At 35.4% G+C, this 21,525-nt stretch overlaps 4 protein-coding genes across 4 annotated transcripts; 1 reads left to right on the top strand and 3 right to left on the bottom strand.

Moving 5' to 3' along the window:
- Positions 1–1,427: 1,427 nt before the first annotated feature.
- Positions 1,428–7,723, bottom strand: LOC128559544 (uncharacterized). The gene is made up of 6 exons (XM_053551538.1): positions 7,232–7,723; positions 4,316–4,967; positions 3,357–3,530; positions 2,814–2,908; positions 2,175–2,300; positions 1,428–1,671 (listed from the first exon to the last, which is right to left on the bottom strand). Exons 1-6 carry the CDS (start codon positions 7,289–7,291, stop codon positions 1,609–1,611), a joined length of 1,170 nt encoding a protein of 389 aa, XP_053407513.1. The 5' UTR covers positions 7,292–7,723; the 3' UTR covers positions 1,428–1,608.
- A 572-nt stretch (positions 7,724–8,295) lies between these two features.
- LOC123556078 (uncharacterized) lies at positions 8,296–14,031 on the bottom strand. The gene is made up of 3 exons (XM_053550591.1): positions 12,376–14,031; positions 11,854–12,208; positions 8,296–8,366 (listed from the first exon to the last, which is right to left on the bottom strand). Exons 1-3 carry the CDS (start codon positions 14,029–14,031, stop codon positions 8,296–8,298), a joined length of 2,082 nt encoding a protein of 693 aa, XP_053406566.1.
- A 561-nt stretch (positions 14,032–14,592) lies between these two features.
- LOC128545928 (uncharacterized) lies at positions 14,593–20,963 on the bottom strand. The gene is made up of 3 exons (XM_053551536.1): positions 20,055–20,963; positions 16,257–16,335; positions 14,593–15,981 (listed from the first exon to the last, which is right to left on the bottom strand). Exon 3 carries the CDS (start codon positions 15,963–15,965, stop codon positions 14,778–14,780), a length of 1,188 nt encoding a protein of 395 aa, XP_053407511.1. The 5' UTR covers positions 15,966–15,981; positions 16,257–16,335; positions 20,055–20,963; the 3' UTR covers positions 14,593–14,777.
- On the top strand, positions 16,014–17,299 carry LOC128559300 (uncharacterized). The gene is made up of 2 exons (XM_053550590.1): positions 16,014–16,950; positions 17,115–17,299. The coding sequence occupies exons 1-2, from the start codon at positions 16,518–16,520 to the stop codon at positions 17,297–17,299; spliced, it is 618 nt and encodes a 205-aa protein (XP_053406565.1). The 5' UTR covers positions 16,014–16,517.
- Positions 20,964–21,525: the final 562 nt, after the last annotated feature.

The raw sequence follows: 21,525 nt of genomic DNA, 5'->3' as shown, positions 1-21,525 counted from the left end.
GACAAAACTAACCACGGCTAGAAAAATATCACCTTGTTAGTTGTTTCCTCCTTTCTGTGTACGTGGAGAGGTGGAACCAACTAGGTTAAAATTTACCTGGTTGATTTATCCCCAAGGAAATACTGACTGTTGCATTGATATATAGTCTTCTTCACTATCGACCAATTGACTAGACAGAAATTTGAAATGGGGATACAATCAATAAGGAAATAAAACTATATAAAAACGAGATTTTAATTCACGCGTATAACTAACACACAATACAGACATTTCAATCGTAAACGCATGTTCTTGAGTAAATGCTTCTGCATTTTCGTGTAATTTGTTTGTTTGTACAAATAAAATAAATATGATATAAAAATGCGAAATAAAATTAGCATGAGTTGGTGTATGTAATTTAAGCATCAGAGATATGCGAACCGCCGCTCTGTATGAGTTTTACCAATGACACATTCTAATCTGTGTTAGAGACCCATCAACTTTAAAGCTTTTCCGCACAGCCCTAACTATTAATAATAATACAATCCCATGTCATTTATACCATGTGTTCAAAATACATTGTATTATAAACTAACACAAAACATAGATTTTAATAATTAGTGTAAAACGGGCGGCTATCAAACACTTCTTTCTAGCATCATATTTTACTGTGTTCAGTACGCTTTGCATTACATTCACACGAATTCATATTTTTCTTCATGGTAACATGCATTTCAATATTTATATATGTCCTAATATAAAAGGCGATTGGACGGTTAAAGTAACAATCCCTAAAATCCTGTCATTGCATTTTTGCGATACAGATGTTGACATTATGATGAAATCAGTATTGCACATTTCGTCTGTAGTGACTGTGTAGAGTTTTTAAACATAGCTTAAAAAAAAGGCGTTTTGCCTTAATAATAAACAAAGAGTGTTACGATATGATACATATACGAACCCCTTTATGTAACTATAAACTATTTAATTCGAAGAAAGTATATAGGTCTCATATGAACTGAAATATATATATTTTTCCAGTTTCATCTGACGAAGTTTGTAAGTTGCTTTTTCCATACATATGAAATTATGACACATACATTCCTGGTAACATGTATAAGATGAACCATATAAGCAAATTTTAACCAAAAAATGAACAATAATTATATACTTGTAAGTAAGTTAAATAATATAAAAAATAAAACATTTAAACGATGAATGTAGCATTCATAAAATCAGTTGTTTCTAGTTCTAAAATGGACAGGTCCATCATTCAATTTGGGCAATACAATTTATTATCCGCTGCAAAATTACTGACTTAAAAGCGAACAGTGCAGACCATGATCAGCATGTATGGACGTGCAGGCTGATCTTGGTCTGCACTGATCGCAAAGGCAGAATCACTTGCCGCCAGCAGGCTAAATGTTAACACACTAATTCCTACAATGGTGTAGTATTTAAAGCAACATCGTTACACTGAGAGTATGTTGACTGTATTGTACATCAAAACAGAAGACGACTTATACATCGTACGGAATGATAGCGTAATTAAAAAGTGCACCGAAATACAAGATATCTTTTCCACCTTACACACGGAGATCCGTTTCTGTCACATAAAGCATAATCCATCTATGTCAGACTGGCCTTTGCCCCGTGTTGCACAAATATTTTCTCCAGCATTACCCACTTCTCCTGCAATTCACAAACATGTAAATCATAACAAACGTCCATTTGATAATTTCCAAAATTTTAAAACAGATTATTGAGCCGTGCCATGAGAAAACCAACATAGTGGCTTTGCGACCAGCATGGATCCAGACCAGCCTGCGCATCCGCGCAGTCTGGTCAGGATCCATGCTGTTCGCTTTCAAAGCCTATTGAAATTAGAGATACTGTTAGCGAACAGCATGGATCCTGACCAGACTGCGCGGATGCGCAGGCTGGTCTGGATCCATGCTGGTCGCAAAGCCACTATGTTGGTGTCCTCATGGCACCACGGCCATGTTGTTTTACATTTGGTGCGGGATAAGTGAGTTAATTTCCTGTAAGATGTTCAATTTATCGGAAACGAAAAAAAAACAAAACAAAAAAAACAAGACAGATTGTAACTTTTTGTGGAAAGTCAATATGAAATGCCGGGCTATCTTTTAAAAAAAATTCTTTTGTCTAAACACGGAATCTGTTCTTCATATTACCTTAAGCTTATCAAGATAATGCTGTGACTTGGCTCCTAAAGCTTCCGGATAACGAGCAAACGCGTTCTGTATTATCACAAAGGAGTTGCTTTGCAGTTCTGTATCTTTCAACGCTGTATCCATGTTCTGATAAAAGAGAGTATCAACATTTTTTTCGCTACAACTTGGCAGTCTAGCTATTAACATCAACATTACATACTGTTCATGCAAATATACATGTATATAACTATTTATTTGCTGAAACAATATGGTCTTATAATATGTATTTTGTACAAAGGGGGTACTGTTAAAATAATTTAATTGCTGAGAACAGACCCCATGTTCACAAAACATTTTCAGTCTCAACTGAGTTTGAAAATGAAACTTTTTTGTCATTTATATCTAAATTGCATGTTTAAAACTAAATTTTAAGTTAAATACTATTTTCAAGTGCCTGTTAGATACTGATGGTCAATCTCAGTTAGAATTTAAGATTGAAGTTTTAGTAAAATTGATATAAAGACCGAAAAGTGTTTTGTTACACTGTTCTAAAGAGAAAAGAAACAACCGATCAAATCGGTATGAAAATTGACTTAACGCACTAGCAAAAAGCACGATATGCAGCGATGATTCAAAATTTGAGAATGATGTTCAACAAACCCTAAGAGCTCGCAGTAAATCATTGTAAACGTCAAGTGATGAGCAAAGGTAACTGCTTGCACCCTGAAGACCGTCAGCCGCCTGTTGTAGTTTATCTTGAATTTTAAAATAAGCACTTCAGTTATACTCTTCTCCATTAGAATTAATAGAGAGATAAAATGGAGAACGATGTAAGATTCTCCTAAATAGTCAACATTACAAATTAATAATATAACTTTAAAAATAATTTTCGGAAGAAAACAAAATTGATATTTCGAAGTCGCAAATATTCGCAAACATAAAAAATACTTTAGATACACCTTCGATCTTAACTGAGCATCATCGTTTAGTAAATTTAATGTCTGGGGAAAAAATAAAATAAACACTAAAAGAAAACGCGTAAGGATAAAATTTCTGATTTTAGATATGCTGATTTTACTTTAAGTATGCAAACGTCTGAAGTGTTTTTTTACAAGCAATTATAAGTCAACGAACGTCCAGTACACTACAGAAAACATGAATAATGTAAACTGTAATTGGTAAATTGCTCTTAAATGTAAATACCTGAACTTGTCTGAAGTGTTTTAATTTGAGATTCTTGTTTTGTCCTAACAGTTTGTGCTTGCTGCCGCTTCTCTCTGATACGTCGCGCATTTATATTACAATCATCAGTGACAATAAGATTGACACCAACATGATTTCCAGTAGCAGCTGTAGCGATTTCTAAACTTGCTCCACCTCAAAATAACAAAAAATATTGTTCACGTTACTTTCTCTACATTACTGTGAATTCTAGGGAGACAAATTATGTTTATTTTCATTGCAACACAGCAATATTGACTTCACGTCGACATATTTTGTGTAGCGCCGAAAAATTGTGCTACCATATTTGATCTTCAATTCAATATGAATGATTTTTAGAATCTAGATTGTCTACATTAATTTCATACAAACACCTGAACCTATTTTTATGTGAGCAGACCATTTTACGTCATACTTGTAAATTATTCTGCGGAACAGGTCACTTCTTCGTTTTTAATATTATCAAAACACGATCACACAGACGTCACTACCATCTACATTTTTTTGTAACATTTGGCACCATCCAGAAATGGTGCTTAGCTATTTCACCCAATTTCTTACATAAAAGACATACTAGAATCGGATTAATATGTTTTCATATAGATAAATTGCGTAGAGTAATTCACTCAGGCTACACCCCTATGAGTTTCTTTCGTATGACATAATTATTTCTTAAATAAAGCAACACATTTACTTACGCAAACCGGTATACTGTTGTTGTCTTTTTAATCACTGAACAAGTAATAAGACAGTATTTCTTAATTTGATTATCCGAATATTTCATAACTTTAATTAAAACAAAGAAGGATATATTAAAATACGTTTTACAATTTATCAACGCACGTTGGATAAAGATAAATTCCTACAAGTCAGCATGGATTGTACATGAACACAAATAAATGTCATTGAATAGAAATGATTTTAGAACACTAGAAAATTACCTGTATACGGGACTAAAGCAACGCCGAAAATTCCTCCAATTACACGGCCAATTTCATCAATTACATCACCAATTACACCACTAGTTACACCACCAAATATCCCATTATCTCTCTTCTGCCTTGCTGCACTTCTAAGATTCTTCGCTTGGATATCTAAATATCTTGAACTTTGTTCAAGTGTGCCTCTGCTTTCACAATCTCTTGAAATTTGTTCAATTGTGCCTATGCTTTCATCAAGTGCTTTTATTAAATGTTCTAAGCTCGATATTTCCGTTTGGATTGTTTCTAGTGTTTGCTTTGTTGTCTGTATGTTTGTGTCATGTTGTTTCTTTCTACCATTGACAGCTTCTATGCTACTGTGATAGTCTTTTTCTAGTGTTATTATATATCTTTGTAAGGATGTCACTGAATCCCTCATTGCTTTTAGTGTTTTTCTCAATGTGTCTACTTTCACGTCTGTTGGATTACTTGTATTTACAAGTCGATTTTTTTCCGTGTGTATCTTACTACCATCAGCTTCTAGCGTGCGATTGAACGAATTCGCAACCTGCTGATCATCACGTGAAAGTCTGTAAATTTTAGTCTGAATGTCTGGATCATGATGTAGTTTGGCAGCTAGTGCTGAGAGATTTCTTGGAACTTTCTGCAACTGCTGCAAGGTTAGAACATGTGTAAAAGTACAGCCGTGCTAAATTATGAGGAAAATTATCGTTACAAATACATAAATATTTTTAAACGATATCTTATTGAAGGAAAAGTATACATAGTCGGTAAAATGTATGTATTGTAATCAAAGTTATTTGAGTATAGTGTATATTTATTTACCAATCTCGGCAGGTGTTTAGTTTATATACTGATAAAAACGTTCTATTTGAGAAAAGCAACATATTGTGTTTCGGACTGTCAAGCGAAATATATGAGTCTTTTATAAAAGATTTCCTCCGGTTTGTGAAAAAGGACATCGTGTTACAACAGTTTCGCTCAATACATTATTTTCCGTCGCTAGAATGCCGTTTTCTTAGTTGAAAGGGATAGTAGCATTTTACAACGTAATTAGAATCGGTGAAATCTGTTCGGTCAATTTGTGTTTTATTTGTTTTAATGTATGAAAGCTTTCTGAAAATCATCGTTCATTCAAACTGGCAACGTATCACCGAAGGGGAAAAGCAATTAATACTGACTTCATGTGTGAACATTATGCAATAACTGTCTCCCGTTGGAGAAGTATCTTTTCATGTCTCAGTACAATAAAATAAAACTAAAGACACACTGACAAAAGTGCAAGGAAAGTCAGAATTAATTACCAGGGGAAGTATTATACATTCACATTATTCGTAGTTTATTCATTCAGTCGCTGGTTTCAGATTACTCCATTTTAATATATTAACGGTTTAACGAGTATTGACTTACGTGTACTTGAGCACAAGGATTTTACACTTAAATTGACTTCTCATGGAAATCCTAACATATACAATATTCTTAAATATCAAGGTAGAGTCCGTGAAATAGTATACACTCTGAGAGTAAATTGCATGTGGGGCGGTTAATTAGCAGTGTATGTACATGTATATGATAAATTAGGTAAATAATACACTGTATAATTAATTTATCTTACACGCTGCCTTTCATGTTCATAAATAATATAGTACGTTTTCTGTATTTTAATGTAATTTCTACTGTAGCAAATCTTTTCAAACAATATCATAAAAAATTAAATGACACCATTTTGCGCAGTGATTAGCAGGTTGGACTACAACGTCAGCGGTCCGGGTTCGATTCCCGGTCGCGGCTGATATCCCGACTAGTGTTTAGTGCTAGATGATTTATTTAAATTGGTACTGTTTCCAGCAGTACCGCCCTAGACTGAATGCTGCGGAAATAAATATGACGCCTGCCGTGGGCTCGTATGTTCCATCCATTCCAGGTGGGGACTTTCGTCGACTACCCACGTTAAACAAGAAACTTTACCCTTTTTTTTACCTTTTTTTTGTCATCAATATTAACAAGAGAAGTAACTCTTGAGAACACCTAAATTAAATATGGAAGGCCATATTCGACCAAATTGTTGGAAAATACGGTTTCACATCACGTCATTTGACCAACTGAATGGTTAAAAATTAGTAGGAGGTAGACGAATCCTATCAAAAACATCTAATTAACACGATCAGGCAAAAATTCACAATCTGACCCCAGTCATCACCATTAAACAGCTTGAACGATCGATTTTCTGATTGAATTGTTAAAAACGGATAACTTGTGTTTTGCAATCTGCCACGTATAGCAGCCCAACCACTCCAAAACCTAAAGACATATACAGCTCGAGTTCTTTGGAATACGCGAGTTGTATGCGACTTTTGAACTAGATATACAAGCAGCTAAATTGTATAAGCAGGTCACTCCCTCAAAATCCCAGACATGTATTTGATTCGACTACTTTAGAAACCGCTTTGGAATTAGATGTGTAAGTAGGTTACATACGATACATCCCCTGAAGCACCTCGCGGAAAATAAATTGCTTAGAGCCCTGCACGGTTTTATAAACTCCTTTTGTGGTACAATTGAGAGTGAATAGTTCTTTCTTTTCTGTCGCAATATCTAGTGGAATACTTTAAACGCGATCCGAAAACCAAAACGAGTCAAACGGAACCGACCTAGTATACATTCCCCATATCTCCCACCGTGTAAATCGAAAATTATATCCAGATTTTGAATCGAAAGTGACCGATTCCTTGTAATAACGCTTTTCCATTATTTATTGAAATGATTTTAGTGTCTAGTCAATAGCATTCTAACATTTCACTCTCGGGAAACAGACCACAGAAATATATTTGGCATGTATAAATGGAAACAGACAACAGTCAAAAACATAAAGTGTCATTAACGCGCTTGTGCTTCTATATTTTCAAATGTACGTACCTGGGCATAAATTAGCTGTATCCCAGCAGTAACAAGGAGAATACAAAAGTAATTTCTCATGTTCGAAGTCGTTTGCTTTCACTGAAAACTAAATAAATATACATTTAAAAACAAACGTAAATTTGAAATGAAAGTAGAATTCACATAGCAAATTTTATCAATAATGATTATAAATTTCCAATTTTCAAACATAAAGTATTATAGTTAGTGTTACGTAAATAAAAAACGTCAACAGCCAATATAAAGTATGTTTAATAGTAATAATATCAACAAATGAAGTTGTGCAACGTGTACTTCTTGCTTGGGTTTCTGTCAATTACGCCATGGTTTTCCTACGCTTTTTTAAAATATTATTTTTAAAAATAGAATTGGTTTAAGGCTATTAATATGAATAAATTTTCTCATTTTCCTTTTCACAATCAAGTACTATCAATGTATTGGAAATCTATGGTGGCATATTTCTGCCACGAGATAGCTAGGTAGCGATATTCTGTAGCTATCGCGATAATTTGTAAACTTTCCAGGAAATGTGTGCATTTTTTCTGAAAACATTTTAGCAATAAATAATATTTTCTAGGTATTTTTTTTATTTATTTCCTGAAAATGTTTAGCGCAAAATTTCGTGTTAATGCTTGGAACTGCCACGGTAACTATCACGATAATATTTTAAACTTTCCAGCAAATTTGTGCATTTTTCTGAAAACTTTATCGCAATAAATTAATTTTCTCGATATGCTTTTTATTTCCAGGAAACTTTTGCCTGCTGCAATAAACTTTTCAGAAAAGTTCGAAATATCAAAATAATTTCTGAAAGAGCTAATCTAGCTAATAAATGGCAGCAAAAGATGTTGAAAAATAATGTAAATTATCGCAAAAATATTTCCAGGAAACCTTCCACTATTGAGATAATACTTCCAGAAAACTTCGATTTATTAAGATAATGTTTTAAAGTATTGCGATAGCTACCTAGCTATCTCGTGGCAGAAATTTTCCACCATAGAAATCAGTGGAAATAGTTTGATGATTATTTAATTTCAGATTCATCACGTTATTAGTTTAGAATACTAATCTCTAGAATTTCTATTCTGATGCGTCTGCAAATTACGCAATTTCTGTTTATTTGTCGGTCTATGCTCTGAAAAAAATAACAACAGTTATAACATGTGTTTATCTTTTTTACTTTTTTGTTCGACTATTCGAAGAGTAGGTAGAGCTATGGCCATGGACTCGCCCATTCGTCGGCGCCGGCATTTCGATTTGGTTAAGTTTTTGTATGTAAGCTGGTATCTCAGTAACCACTTGTATGTATGCATGTATTTCAGTATCCACTAACTGGTATGGATTGAAACTTTACACACTTGTCCTCAGTGATGATCTGACATGCAGTGCGCAGGTTCCATAACTCTGCTTTGCATTTTCTCTGTTTTCAACTTAAGCATTTTTATCAAGTTTTTAGCTCGACTATTCAAAGAATAGTAGAGCTATTGGACTCACCCGTGCGTCGGCGTCGGGGTTCCGATTTGGTTAAGTTTTTGTATGTAAGCTGGTATCTCAGTAACCACTAATGGGAATAGATTGAAACTTCACACACTTGTTCACTGTGATATTCTGACTAAAATTAAATAGGTTCCATAACTCTGTTTTGCTTTTTTATAAAACTATGCCCCTTTTTCGACTTAGAAATTTATGGTTAAGGTTTTGTATGTAAGCTGGTATCTCAGTACCTACTAATGGGAATGGATTGAAACTTCACACACTTGTTCACTGTCATGATCTGACATGCACTGTGCAGGTCCCATAACTCTACTTTGCATTTTGTCAAAATTATGCCCCTTTTTCGACTTAGCAGTTTTTGGTTAAGTTTTTGTATGTAAGCTGGTATCTCAGTATCCACTAACGGGACGGGATTGAAACTTCACACACTTGTTCACTGTCATGAAATGACATGCACTGTGCAGGTCCCATAACTCTACTTTGCATTTTTTCAAAATTATGCCCCTTTTCGACGTAGCAGTTTTGTATGTAAGCTGGTATTTCAGTGCAAAGGTTCAGTAACTCTACTTTGCATTTTTTTTTAAATTATGCCCCTTTTACATCTTAGCAGTTTTTGGTTAAATTCTTATACGTAAGCTGGTATCTCAGTACCCACTAACGTGAATGGATTGAAATTTCACACACTTGTCCATTGTCATGAGCTGACAAGCAATGTGCAGGTTCAATAAGCTTGTTTCCCAGTTTTACAAATTATGCCCCTTTTTCGACTTTTGTTTTCATTCAATTGACAAGGCTGTTGGATAGTCGAGCGTTGCTGTCCTTCGACAGCTCTTGTATATAAGATGATATCTCAGTACCCACTAATGGATATGGATTGAAACTTCACACATTTATTTACTGCGATAAACTGACTTGTGCTGCATAGGTTGCATAACTCTATTTTGTTGTTTTACAGAAGTATGCCCCTTTTTCGACTTAGTAATTTTTGGTTAAGTTTTTATGTAACTTTCAGCTGGAACCTTTATACCTATTAAACGGAATGGATTGAAACACATGCCCATATGTGATGAGCTAACACTCTCAATATTTCGAGGAAAATGTGACTTTTGATGACATTCTTTGTTCATGGATATTAGTATAAAGGTGGTCTTTAGGACCAAAAATGAAATTTAAAAGGGGTTGTCGCCTTTTAGAGTTTCTCATTACAGATTATTGAGGTCAAAGGTAAAATTCACAAATAAACTTTGCCGCTGTGCACTCGTGTTATTTTCAGTTAATGCCCTAAATCGGCTTAGATATTGTGTCTAAACGCTTTTAAGTATTGATAAAAGTATCAAGAAAATTTTAAACAATTTCTATGCTTATTGACATATTTATCATAGTCTGCCTATATATGTGACCTCTGATGACAAAGTGTGTTAATTCTTTAGTTCTTGACATCTATGCTAATCTTTATATATATATAATTAGTCAACTGCAGAAATATTTTGGTACTGTCGTATGCAAAGGTAATTTGAATGTCAGGTCAAGATCAGGTCAAAGGTAAAATCTGAATTTCAGAATACGTCCTTCATATGTATAAATGATTGCAAAATGGTGAGTGTATTTATTTTATGATTATAAAATGACGCTGCAAATGCAGTTACTATAAAAAGAATGATGATTTTTTTTTTGTATACTTTTTGGGGAATGTGTTTCGAAAGGGAATAAACTGCATGTTTTGAGAAAGAAGACTTTGATCGAAAATGTATTATGCATAAATATATAATTATGATATCTCATACTAACTTTCAAAATCACGTTACCTTTATGTTTACAACCATGTATTTTCAGTCCGCCGCTTAGCTCAATAAGGAGATCGCAGATCTATGGATCGCGGACGCTAGTTCGATCCCTGTGCGAGGCGTATATTCTCCATGACGAGTTGATTGATAAAAACATTGTGTCAGAAGTAATTTCGTCCTCGACCTTTAAATCATAAGGGGAAGCTGGCAGTTACTTTTGGGGAAGCAGTATTTGCTTATTATGGGTTAATCTAATTCATTCTCCCACGCAGTTAATTAATACGTAAGATGTGCGTCAAGGTGAAGCCAATCGGATTGCGAAAGCTTTCTGCAAGTATGGAGTTAAGGTGGAACAATACGCCTATCACGTGGTTATCGTGGTAATTATAACCGAACTAACGTCAATATTACTCATCGGTTTTCCACAATATCTTATGAATGTTTCATGAGACAGAACAATCTGATTGAAATCTCGATCTTCTCGTACACGAAGATCTGAGGGTGGCCGGTTCTACACCGCTTTCGCACCGAAACGGTATTTATAGTTCAGCCAATGAAATCGCTTGTTACAGAATTTACGTAGGCCCGACAGTCAAAATGGCGCTTCGCATTGTGCTTTGAGTGCTGTCAAAACTGTTTGGAAAAAAAAGTAAAAATAAAAGAACTAAAACCTAAACAAGCGGACGTTAGTAGTTAACCTCATCTCTTCAGACGAACTTGATGACCCTTTTTCCTTCTATACTCTATGTAAATGATGCAATCGGGTTGGGAGGGAATTTTCAGAATCGTTCTTGCGGATCAAACATACCTATCAGTTTAAAGTTATATAGTAGACAGTATAACTAAGGCCTCATAGTCATTAAACAGGACTTATGTAAGCAGACGACACATTCCCAATAGGGTATGACCTTGTGTTAGGTTTACATGTACAACTATTTAGGGCGGCATGTTTATACCTGCTTTTGAAAGGGCTGAATGTGAATTAGTATAGATAGTGGTGGTTTAAAAAAAACCATGAAGACAGAACATCTTTGCATTAGTTTAATTGTACTATTTTGCTGCATAATTTTATTACAATCAAATAGGATTTGATAAATATCGTGTATACAGTATTACCCAGACTGAGCTGAATTCAAATACATGAATAACACAATTCTATTTTACATTATTTTCTATAGTATGTTTTTACAGTGCCATCGGTTTAAACATTCAATAATATACAAAATTACAACAAATTGTATTGAATATACATGTTGAGTGTATTAAACTAAACTGGAGTTTTCTCGAGGTTTTCTTCATAATACAAACTGGACTAATATCCGTAGGGATAGGAAACATAATTACCCCCAATCACCCTTTTGTCAAACACCATTTGGTAGTCCTTTCGTTCACTTATTGTGATGAGCTTTGAACTGTTTCTGTCTCTAGCTATTTTGTGAGCATTTACAACAGATAGTACAGCATCCTGCCTTTTAGTAACAATCGTCCTCAACACATCAAAATTGACATTTAACATATTTTTACAGCTCAGGGTGATGCCTCGTATTTTACAATGGGTACAATTACCATCCCCATCAGGTTTTTGTAACTCATACCCATAGTTTTTCGGACCACCAGTTATAAACGTCTGTATTGAATTTCCTGGAACCTCATCAGTGAGGTCTCCAAGATAATCGTTTAGTTCTGGTTTTGTTTCACCCTGTTTTGTTGAGAAAATCACTGAGTCTGTGTCAGCGTATAGCGCTCTTGGTCCAAGTGTTTCCAGATACGAAAATAGTTTAAGTCGTGCCTGTGCAGTCGTGTATGCAGCAATAACCACATTTGTTTTTGGATTAATATCCACAAAATCCTCCTTGTATTTCCAACGCAATGCGGCATTTCAACAAATTCGTCAGAAACATAAATAACACACGTCACTTCTTCACGGTCAGACGTGAGTTTGTCGAAATAAACTGAAGGGTCTTCTATCAAGTCAACCTGAGGCATGTTTGACCTTTGACCAAATTTCCCCCAAAAGGAATTCAACATGAGTTTGGCTAATGCTCTTAAACCAGGATTTTTCTTTATATTTTCATAGTCAAGAAGAATGCCCTCTTTCTGATAATACATGTTTATGTATTTTGTTTTCTGTTGTTCTGTCTGACACCACTTTGGCCATCCGCTAGCTTCCTGCTTTATTTTTAAGAAAGTGTTTACGTATTGTGTAAATATGCCACCGGTCTTTGTGATTGGATCATGCTTGGATACTTTGTCAAAATGCCACACTTCATAGACTTTTACTATTTGATACCCCTTTTGTATAGCTTTTTGGACCTCATCAGTCACCCAAGTGCCAGTGAAAGAACGTTCTGTGTCATTATGACTACAAGGGGTTTGTTCCTTTGTCTCTGCACACGCCCTGCAAAGATGAAACAAAAGTTTCCCATTGCATTTACATGGTAAAACCGGATGGAAAAGTCCTTTTGGAGGTAGAACTTTACACTTAATTAGACTCTCATATATATCCAACTCTTTGAAGTTTTCTGTGATAATTTTTGGATGACCTAACGGGATTTTCCCGGTCTTATTTACCCATGGGTAGAGAGAAGTTACGTCGTAGTAATCTATTGTTTCGTCTGCGGAAGCTTCTTTGTACAATGTATATGCTTCTGTTCGACCTATATAAAATGCATCACGCGGTTCCAACGGAGAAATGATGTCAAGACTTTCAATAAATGACCTCATGTTGCTATCATTTGAAACCTGTTTATCAAATTCTGATTCCCAAATGCAAATATAGGTATAGCCATCATTCTCAAGATATCTTTGTTTTTCTATAGTTTTATCATGCAACTCTCCCATTGTCAACTGGTTAACTGGATTGACAGTTGACCTAGAATATTTAGTGGGGTTTCCATGCCAAAAATCTCCATGAAATTCTAATACAATTTTTCCCGCATTTTTGGATTCATAGTAACCATCTACCCTGTATGGTCCTATGACCTTTTCTCCGCCATTTCGAGCATGTTGAATTTTATACCCTTCAATGTGAGATATATATTTCACCCACTGTAAAGCTTTCATAGACTGTTTTTGTTCAGGATTATACCCTTGACGTGGGATAAGACCAATAGTTTCAGATTCTAAAAATTTGGTTCTAAACACCAGGTTACAAGCGGATGCCATTGTGATACACTGTTCAAAGGGGTCAATGTCAGTGGTATCCATGAAATCTTCACGGAATCTCAAGCAACATCGTCTCAAGATGTCAGTGTCTGATTTACAATAGTCCAATAGCTGTTCTTGGAAGTCAGATGTGTCATTTTTATGTCTTGAGTACCATTTCAAAAACGTTTGTCTGTCGTCTGGTTTCATTCCATCTGGATTATAGAATGAAAGGTCTGGTAGACCGTCGAGAACAACCCGCTGGTTTTCTTTCTTGTTGAATAAATGAGGAAAGTAGCCCTTCTTCAGTTCATCAAAGCCAAACATTGCTGGCAATTTAGAAAGTGCCATGGGGAGAAAGTTTATAGAGTCAATCATTTTGATTTTGCAACTTGGTACCGTAAGGCACATGAATTTTGCCCCATTGGGTATCACTTTTGGTACTATTGCATTTGCATACAAATACTGAAGTATGGGATAAGAATCGTACCCTTGGAAGTTATGGCATTATACAGTAGAGTTGTAATTCTCTTCTAAAAACAACCAGTGACAGAAATCGTTAAAAGTGTTGTCACCAGCAAAGATATACTCCCTTTGACCGCAATTCTCACAATTAAATTCTTTGTCCATACAAAGTGTACATACTTTCTGAACTACACAAAGATTTGGTTTGTGTTCATATACACCACAGTCAGACTTTAAACAATTTTGACATTTTCCAAAAACATCAGGACTATACTTCATGTCACATTCTACAAAGTCGTCTCGTGTACATTCAAAGTCAAAAAGAAAATATATGTTTTTGCATTGTCACTGATTAACTCTTCTTCAATGGACATTGGTTCTTCCTGAAAGCCTGTGGATTCCGGTATCATGTAACATTTATGTGTTTCCGGGAAGAAGTCTTTGCACATATTACAAATGATTTGTCCACATATATGCTTCTTGTTCATTTTCTTGTTAACAGTCTTTCCACACTCGGTACATCGGTAGATGGCAGAACACGTTGAATTTCCTTTAGCTGTAAGTCGTTTGTGGAGATCATAGCACTCCTGACCACGGAAGAATCGACGAAATGTTTCGCATTCTATCCAGTTATCTTTCATTTGATTATGTACTTTGCGTCACGCATAGCAAACAGAGTTGCATTTATGATCTTCTTTGTGATCATAACCTTTGTCACACTGGGTACAATAGTAGTTCCTGGATACGAACGCCGGCATACTAGTGATCACATCATAATGATGATCATGATAATACAAGTATATCTTTTTTTCTGCCTCTGGACCTTTGAAGATAATCGCATTGAAATGTTCTTTGGATACCACATATATCTGGTACTCTGTCATCAACGATTGAAATATTTTTATCTCTTGTATTCCACATTGTGTAGGAGGAACACCCGCTTCCTTATGTAATTTTTCAGCCAGTCGTCTTTGTATCTCACAACCTTGACGTATACTGTTCCATTTTTCATGGCCATCTTTCCTTGCTTTTGCGGTAATAATGGCTCTAGCGCAACATAAATTGTCCCGATTTTGAACACGAAGTATGCACTTTTTATCCGATAAAAATTTATCCAGGTCAACAAATTTACATCTCTTTCTAGTTCCTCCTTTGGGCATGTCAACATGTGTGATTTCTAACATCAAGCCTGAATCAATGGCAAAATCTTCGTTCGATCGAAGCACCCGCTCAATGTCTGACATAAACCTGTCAGCAGTTAATTCAGGTAATTTTATGAAAGGAATGACGATCGGGTAATCCAAAGTCGGAGTTTGAACTGTCACCCTCAACAAATCTTCAGATTTTGCTCTATCCGTTACATCTTGAAATATAGAGGCAAACATTCTTCGCAAAGTTGAAGATATATTTTCAGTTACTTCAATGTTTTGAAACGAGATCTTGTAGAATGTAGCTGTTGTCTTGAATTTCTCGATCCGTTGACTTTTAATTTTCGTCAGAGTATAAAACTGATGTGGGTCTGCACCCTTTTTTAACTTTTTGATAGGTCCATCATTCTCACTTGCGTTCGATATTCGCTTCTGTCCTCCTCCTGTCTGGTCGTGGTGTCGTTGGAAATGATCATCTAAAGCATCCCTACGTGTAAAAACTTTTAGACACTCTGGACAGTGATGAGCATTTTCATCACTATGCTTTTTCATATGCCTGTCCAGGTTGTCTCTTCTTGTAAAACTCTTCTTGCAACTTGGACATATAAACTTAGTCCAGTGGTTTTGAATCCGTCTGTGCTGAAGTAGCTGACTGAGTTTTTTAAATTCAGCTCCACATTCTTCACAAGTGTAAGCCATGTTGACTGTTTGATTTCTAGAAACAGAAAGATAGAGGTACTAAGTGAACACGTTTTTTATAGTAAACAATCTCATAGGTTGTTTTAGAATGAATCTGATTGGTCAAAATACTGAAATCGGATATTTTGTGTTCATTTGAGAAACAAGTATGCTAACTTCATAAATGCATTTTAAAGATAAAAACAACTACCAGGCGAGACTACAAATATCCAGGCGAGACTAACATGCGAATATATAATCATTACCTTTTTCTATGCACAACTGTTAATGCTGTAAGTAAATTATAAATACCTTATCTTGTTGTTTTGCTGACTGTAGATTGTAGCAGCACTGTTATTTCACTGTAGATCTGATGGTGTTGGCTCTCAATCTGGAAATGAAAAGTTTGGTATGAGTACCTAAGTATTTAAACCAATCAAGAAACTTAAATTTAGTTCATTCTGATTGGTTAGTAGTACAGGCTGATTTCATTTTAACATTGAAAAAATATTTAAATACGCTATTTATTATACACTTGAATCAGTTTCATCACAGACGCGTCGCAGTGTAAAGATGGATAGAATTAACTGTCTGGAGTGTGGTGTAACATTTTGTAGTAGATTCAACATGATGCGGCATAAAAGAAACAAACATCTAAATGAAGATGAGCACTTCAGAATTTCAACTCACATGCCTAATTTCGCAACGGGAGCGCATTTGGGAGCTCCCTTACAGGGAGCTCCGCAAGGAGCGCCGGGAGCGCATTTGGGAACGCCTTTGGGAGCGCATTTGGGAGCTCCCTTACAGGGAGCTCCGCAAGGAGCGCCGGGAGCGCATTTGGGAGCGCCGAGAGCTCCCTTACAGGGAGCTCCGCAAGGAGCTCCAGAAGACGTGTCACAGGGAGCGTCGAGAGGAGCTCCGCAAGGAGCGCTTCAGGGAGGACCGCAGGAAATCAAACCAACTATTCTACAGCATCCTTTTACCATGATGATTTCTGGTCCCACAGGTATATATTTTGTTTTCAGTGTTTCCTAAATTTTATAAACATAAAGAGTTTACCAGTGAGAATATAACCTTAATGTATATCCTTTTTTTTGCCCTATAATTTTGCTAATACATACTAGTCTATTTACTCAAACATTTGTATTGCAGAAACTTATTCCTTTTCAGCATGTGGAAAGACAACATTTGTAAAGGAATTGCTGCAAAATCATATCTACAGAATTAAGCCTGGTGTACAAAGAATAGTGTGGCTGTACAAGAGATGGCAACCAATGTATGGGGAAATACAAAGCACAGTTTACCCAGAGGTACCAAGGCATTCCATCCGACATAAACGAAGACGAATATTTTGACACAAAGTTAAATAACTTGCTAATTCTGGACGATATGATGGCAGAGGCTGGAAAGGACAAAAGAATTACAGATTTATTCACGGAGGGATCGCACCACCGATTTTTGTCGGTGATTTCCATCAATCAAAACCTCTACGCCAGCAAGGATCCGACACAGAGGAGAAACTGTCATTATCTGGTAATGTTCAATAATCCAGTCGACAAACAATCTATGATCACATTAGCGAGACAGATGTACCCTGGTAAAACTGAATACTTTTTAAAGAAGTTTGAGAAAGCAACTAAACAGCCCTATGGCTTTCTATTGGTGGATTTAAAACCATTTACACCGGAACATGTCAGACTGAAATATGATTTAATGTGGATAGACAGAAGATCTACGAACAACGAAAGCCTGACAGAACTGACCAATCAGATGACAGAACCAGGCCAAAATTGTATAAAAGGCGAGCAACAATCAGATTTAAATCATTTGTCAGTCGGAATTCAAACTGTAGACATCGCAGGAAATAACAGTGAAATTATGGCTGAAAATACGAATGCTTGCGACGATTGTGGACTTTTGTTTGACTCTTCGCATGATGTACAGAGACACGTAAAACGAGGGTGGTGTGCAGAAAATAACGATACTACGCAACCAAAGAAAAGAAAAATAGAAAGCAGCAGTGATGGTGAAATGGGAGATAACGTTGAAGACAATCAGGCTTATCTATCCCTCTGGAATAAAGCTATAGACTGTAACGACGATAAATACGATAAATTGTATAATCAGTTTATACAGGACGGAGAAGACAAGGAGTCTGCACAGGAAATGACAGAAGATCGTATCCAGCCGTATAATGAACGCACATTCTTCACAAAATACGAGTATTTGTTGGATTCGTATATTCTGCCATTTCAAAACAGTACACTGCATCAAAAGATTTTACAAGACATACATTCATTGACACAGAAGAATGTAAGCATTCAATCGGCAATTAAGCGTGTACTGCGAAAGTACAAGCCTGACTTTAAGGAGCTGTTTGAGACAGAATTGTCTGACGAGGAAAGTGATGAAGAAAGCGAGGAGGACGAGTCTGATACTGAATAAAATACTTAATGTATAAACAATTATTTCATTTACGTTGTGGATTTTGGACAGTGCAGAAATGGCTCAATGGGAAAACTATTTAAAAGGATTTATTTTGATCCGTCGCATCCTGCGAGTTTCAGCGGACCGCAAAAATTGTACAAAGCAGTAAAAGAGGAAGGCAAATTTAACATTGGTATGCACAGGATAAGAAAGTTTCTTCATGACCAAGAATCATACAGTTTACATAAACCAGTGAGAAGACGGTTTCAAAGAAACCATGTAGTCAGTGCAGGAAAAGACGACTTTTGGATGGCAGACTTAATCGATATGGTCAAGTTTGCGAAATGGAACAAAGGATACAAATACATACTGTTAGTTATCGATACATTCAGCAAGTACGTCTGGCTAAGACCTCTCAAACAGAAAACTGGAAATGATGTGACAGAGGCATTTAAAGACATCTTCACAAATTCAGGCCGTATGCCAAAGAGATTGATAACTGACAAAGGTATATGTCTTGAAGTTCTTATAAAAAAAAATTTTTACATTGATACATTATTTACAATCATAAGTAAAATCACTCTTTTTTGTTTTGTTTCTTTTTTTTTATATTTTTCAAAAAAGAATAAACTACAATCAGTTGTATAATTTCAGGTCAGGAGTTCAGAGCCAAGTCGGTACAAGATCTAATGAAGAAATACAACATCTTATACTCGCCAACACAGAATGAGACAAAGGCGAGCACGAGCGAACGTGCAGTTTTAAGTTTAAAATTGAGAATAATGCGCTACTTAACCTACAAGGACAATTACACATTTCTACCAGTTTTATCAGCCTTTGCAATGTCATATAATAACACATACCATAGAACAATTGGAAGGACACCTATCAGTGTTAACTCAGATAATGAAGAAGAGGTTCGGCTTGCAACTTACTTTACACAGAATAAATCGCGCGTAAAGCTGGAGAAACAAACACTCAAAAGGTTCAAGTTTAAAACTGGTGACTATGTAAGGATTACGTATTTGAGAAATGTGTTTACTCGTGCGTATGATCAAACGTACAGTGGAGAAGTGTTCCGAGTTTCAAAACGTTACCACAGAGGAACTTTGCCTGTATACAGGCTGGATGATTTGCAAGATGAAGAAATTAAAGGAACATTTTATCAGAGTGAATTACAGAAAGTGGACTATGATCCAGACCAGGCATTTAAAATAGAACAAATTCTCAAAACTAGAGGCAAAGGACAGAATAAACAATACTTTGTGAAATGGAGATATTATCCTAAAAAGTTCAACAGCTGGGTGAAAGCTAATGACCTGCAGTGATTTTTACATACATATTGTATATACAGATTTTGATTTCTAAACAGAAGGTCTTTTGTATAGCTTGTGTATTGTATTGTTTGTCTTGTAAATATCTTGTAAATAAATTGACATAAACTTTATCCAGTCTTGTTATTTTGAATGTTTAAACCATAAAAGGACACTGGCGCGTGCCACCTGTCAAATATGAAAGATAGAATAACACTTTGAAACCTCTTTACCCCGTATACAAAATATCCTACAAACTACCCGCCTATTAAGTATAATTGCATTGCCGAGTGAATAAGGCCAATTTCCCGTAGCAAAACATTAAATCTATATTTAAGTGAAAAAAAGATTATCGTCTGTTAAATCTTACCTGTATCTTGCTGTTGTCTCCTTGACGTCTGTTTGACTAATGACAAACCGTTTAAACATTAAAACAATATTATGATAGGTCTTAATCAAAACATTTCTTGATTGGTTATCTACGTAAACTGCTTTTTGCTGCAGCAATACTGAATTAATTTTGTAACTATGTCATATAAATAAATGATAAATACACCAATTCAAAATATGTAGATGCAAAATTCAATATATATTTTGTTAAAATGGGATCTCATAGTCATATTAAAGAAAGTTTAACTTGTGAAATGTCTTTATTTACATATTTATTAAGAGTTTATTATGTATAAATCAAATTGGCACTTGCGTAAAAATGTACCTCTAGTATGCTTGTTTACCGATATGTGGAGTTATGAACCGTGGACTGTTAGTATATTTAAATAGGAAAGTCCAATATTTGATATCATTATTAACTTGACACAATTTCTATATTTGCACTACGGAAAGTACATTATATATATATATAGAAGCTTCACCTTAATGGTTACTCGACCGGGGAAAAAAGCGTGTAGACTGCTACATGTAGTATGATGTTACATCGTTGATAAGCTGTTAACAAATAATAAGTAAGTAGTAAAACACTGTAATATATTATGAAGGATACTTTCCTAAACATGTTTAAACTTGTTTGATATTTACAGGGTTGCAACCTGTTTATACCAAGAGCATTTCAAATAGTTTAAAATGGAATTTCACAAAATGATATTTGATTAACATTGGGAGGGAGGGAGGGTATACTTAAAACCAATACTTACAGTTCCCTATAGAACTAAATAATACATAACATAAATTTAATAATAAACTAGTTTGTAGTTACATGTAAGTGTTAAATTGAACAAAATGATGGCATTTGTACATGAGTTGTATAACTATCCACGGTAACACTTGGAACGGTTGACTACGTTCCTGGCTGGGTTTAAATAATGAACAGTTAAAAATGTTAAATCGGTGTACCTAATATATCTCTCTACCTCGATAACGTTCCGCAAGAACGATTCTGAAAATTCCCTCCCAACCCGATTGCATCATTTACATAGAGTATAGAAGGAAAAAAGGTCATCAAGTTCGTCTGAAGAGATGAGGTTAACTACTGACGTTTTTCATGAAGTAATGAACGGGAAAAATTGTGTCGCTTAACTTTCAATGCGGTCGTCATAAGAATTATAAACGCGTGTTCATCACACTAAAAATTCGGATCCCATGCTCATGAGGCTAAAAATAGAATGTTTTTACTTCTACTTTCACTTTCAAAAAGTTGAAAGCAAGCTGTTGATTGGTTGGTGTAAAGGTCACGAGAAGGTGACCTCCGACGGGTCGCTGTCAGATTCTCATGCGTAGCGTTATTGAGGAGATTATTTTAATCAGACTGCAGACAGCGCTACGTACATTTAGCACAAATACAGCCTTCTCTCTATGTGATAGTGGCATAACTGACAGAAGAGGCA

Source organism: Mercenaria mercenaria, chromosome 9 (genome assembly GCF_021730395.1).
Source record: "Mercenaria mercenaria strain notata chromosome 9, MADL_Memer_1, whole genome shotgun sequence".
NCBI lineage: Eukaryota > Metazoa > Mollusca > Bivalvia > Venerida > Veneridae > Mercenaria > Mercenaria mercenaria.
The sequence above is the reverse complement of the archived record's forward strand: the minus strand, read 5'-3'. Positions and strand labels throughout refer to the sequence as shown.

Coding starts and splice junctions, on each gene's coding strand:
- LOC123556078 (XM_053550591.1), bottom strand. CDS start 14,031: ATGATTGACTCTATAAACTTTCTCCCCATGGCACTTTCTAAATTGCCA. Junction 12,209..12,375: donor TTGTTGAAATGCCGCATTGC/GTTGGAAATACA, acceptor TCAACAAAACAG/GGTGAAACAAAACCAGAACT. Junction 8,367..11,853: donor TGACAAAAGGGTGATTGGGG/GTAATTATGTTT, acceptor TATTTTTTTCAG/AGCATAGACCGACAAATAAA.
- LOC128545928 (XM_053551536.1), bottom strand. CDS start 15,965: ATGGCTTACACTTGTGAAGAATGTGGAGCTGAATTTAAAAAACTCAGT.
- LOC128559300 (XM_053550590.1), top strand. CDS start 16,518: ATGGATAGAATTAACTGTCTGGAGTGTGGTGTAACATTTTGTAGTAGA. Junction 16,951..17,114: donor GATGATTTCTGGTCCCACAG/GTATATATTTTG, acceptor ATTCCTTTTCAG/CATGTGGAAAGACAACATTT.
- LOC128559544 (XM_053551538.1), bottom strand. CDS start 7,291: ATGAGAAATTACTTTTGTATTCTCCTTGTTACTGCTGGGATACAGCTA. Junction 3,531..4,315: donor TGCTTTAGTCCCGTATACAG/GTAATTTTCTAG, acceptor TGTTATTTTGAG/GTGGAGCAAGTTTAGAAATC. Junction 2,301..2,813: donor ATTTACTGCGAGCTCTTAGG/GTTTGTTGAACA, acceptor CTCTTTTATCAG/AACATGGATACAGCGTTGAA.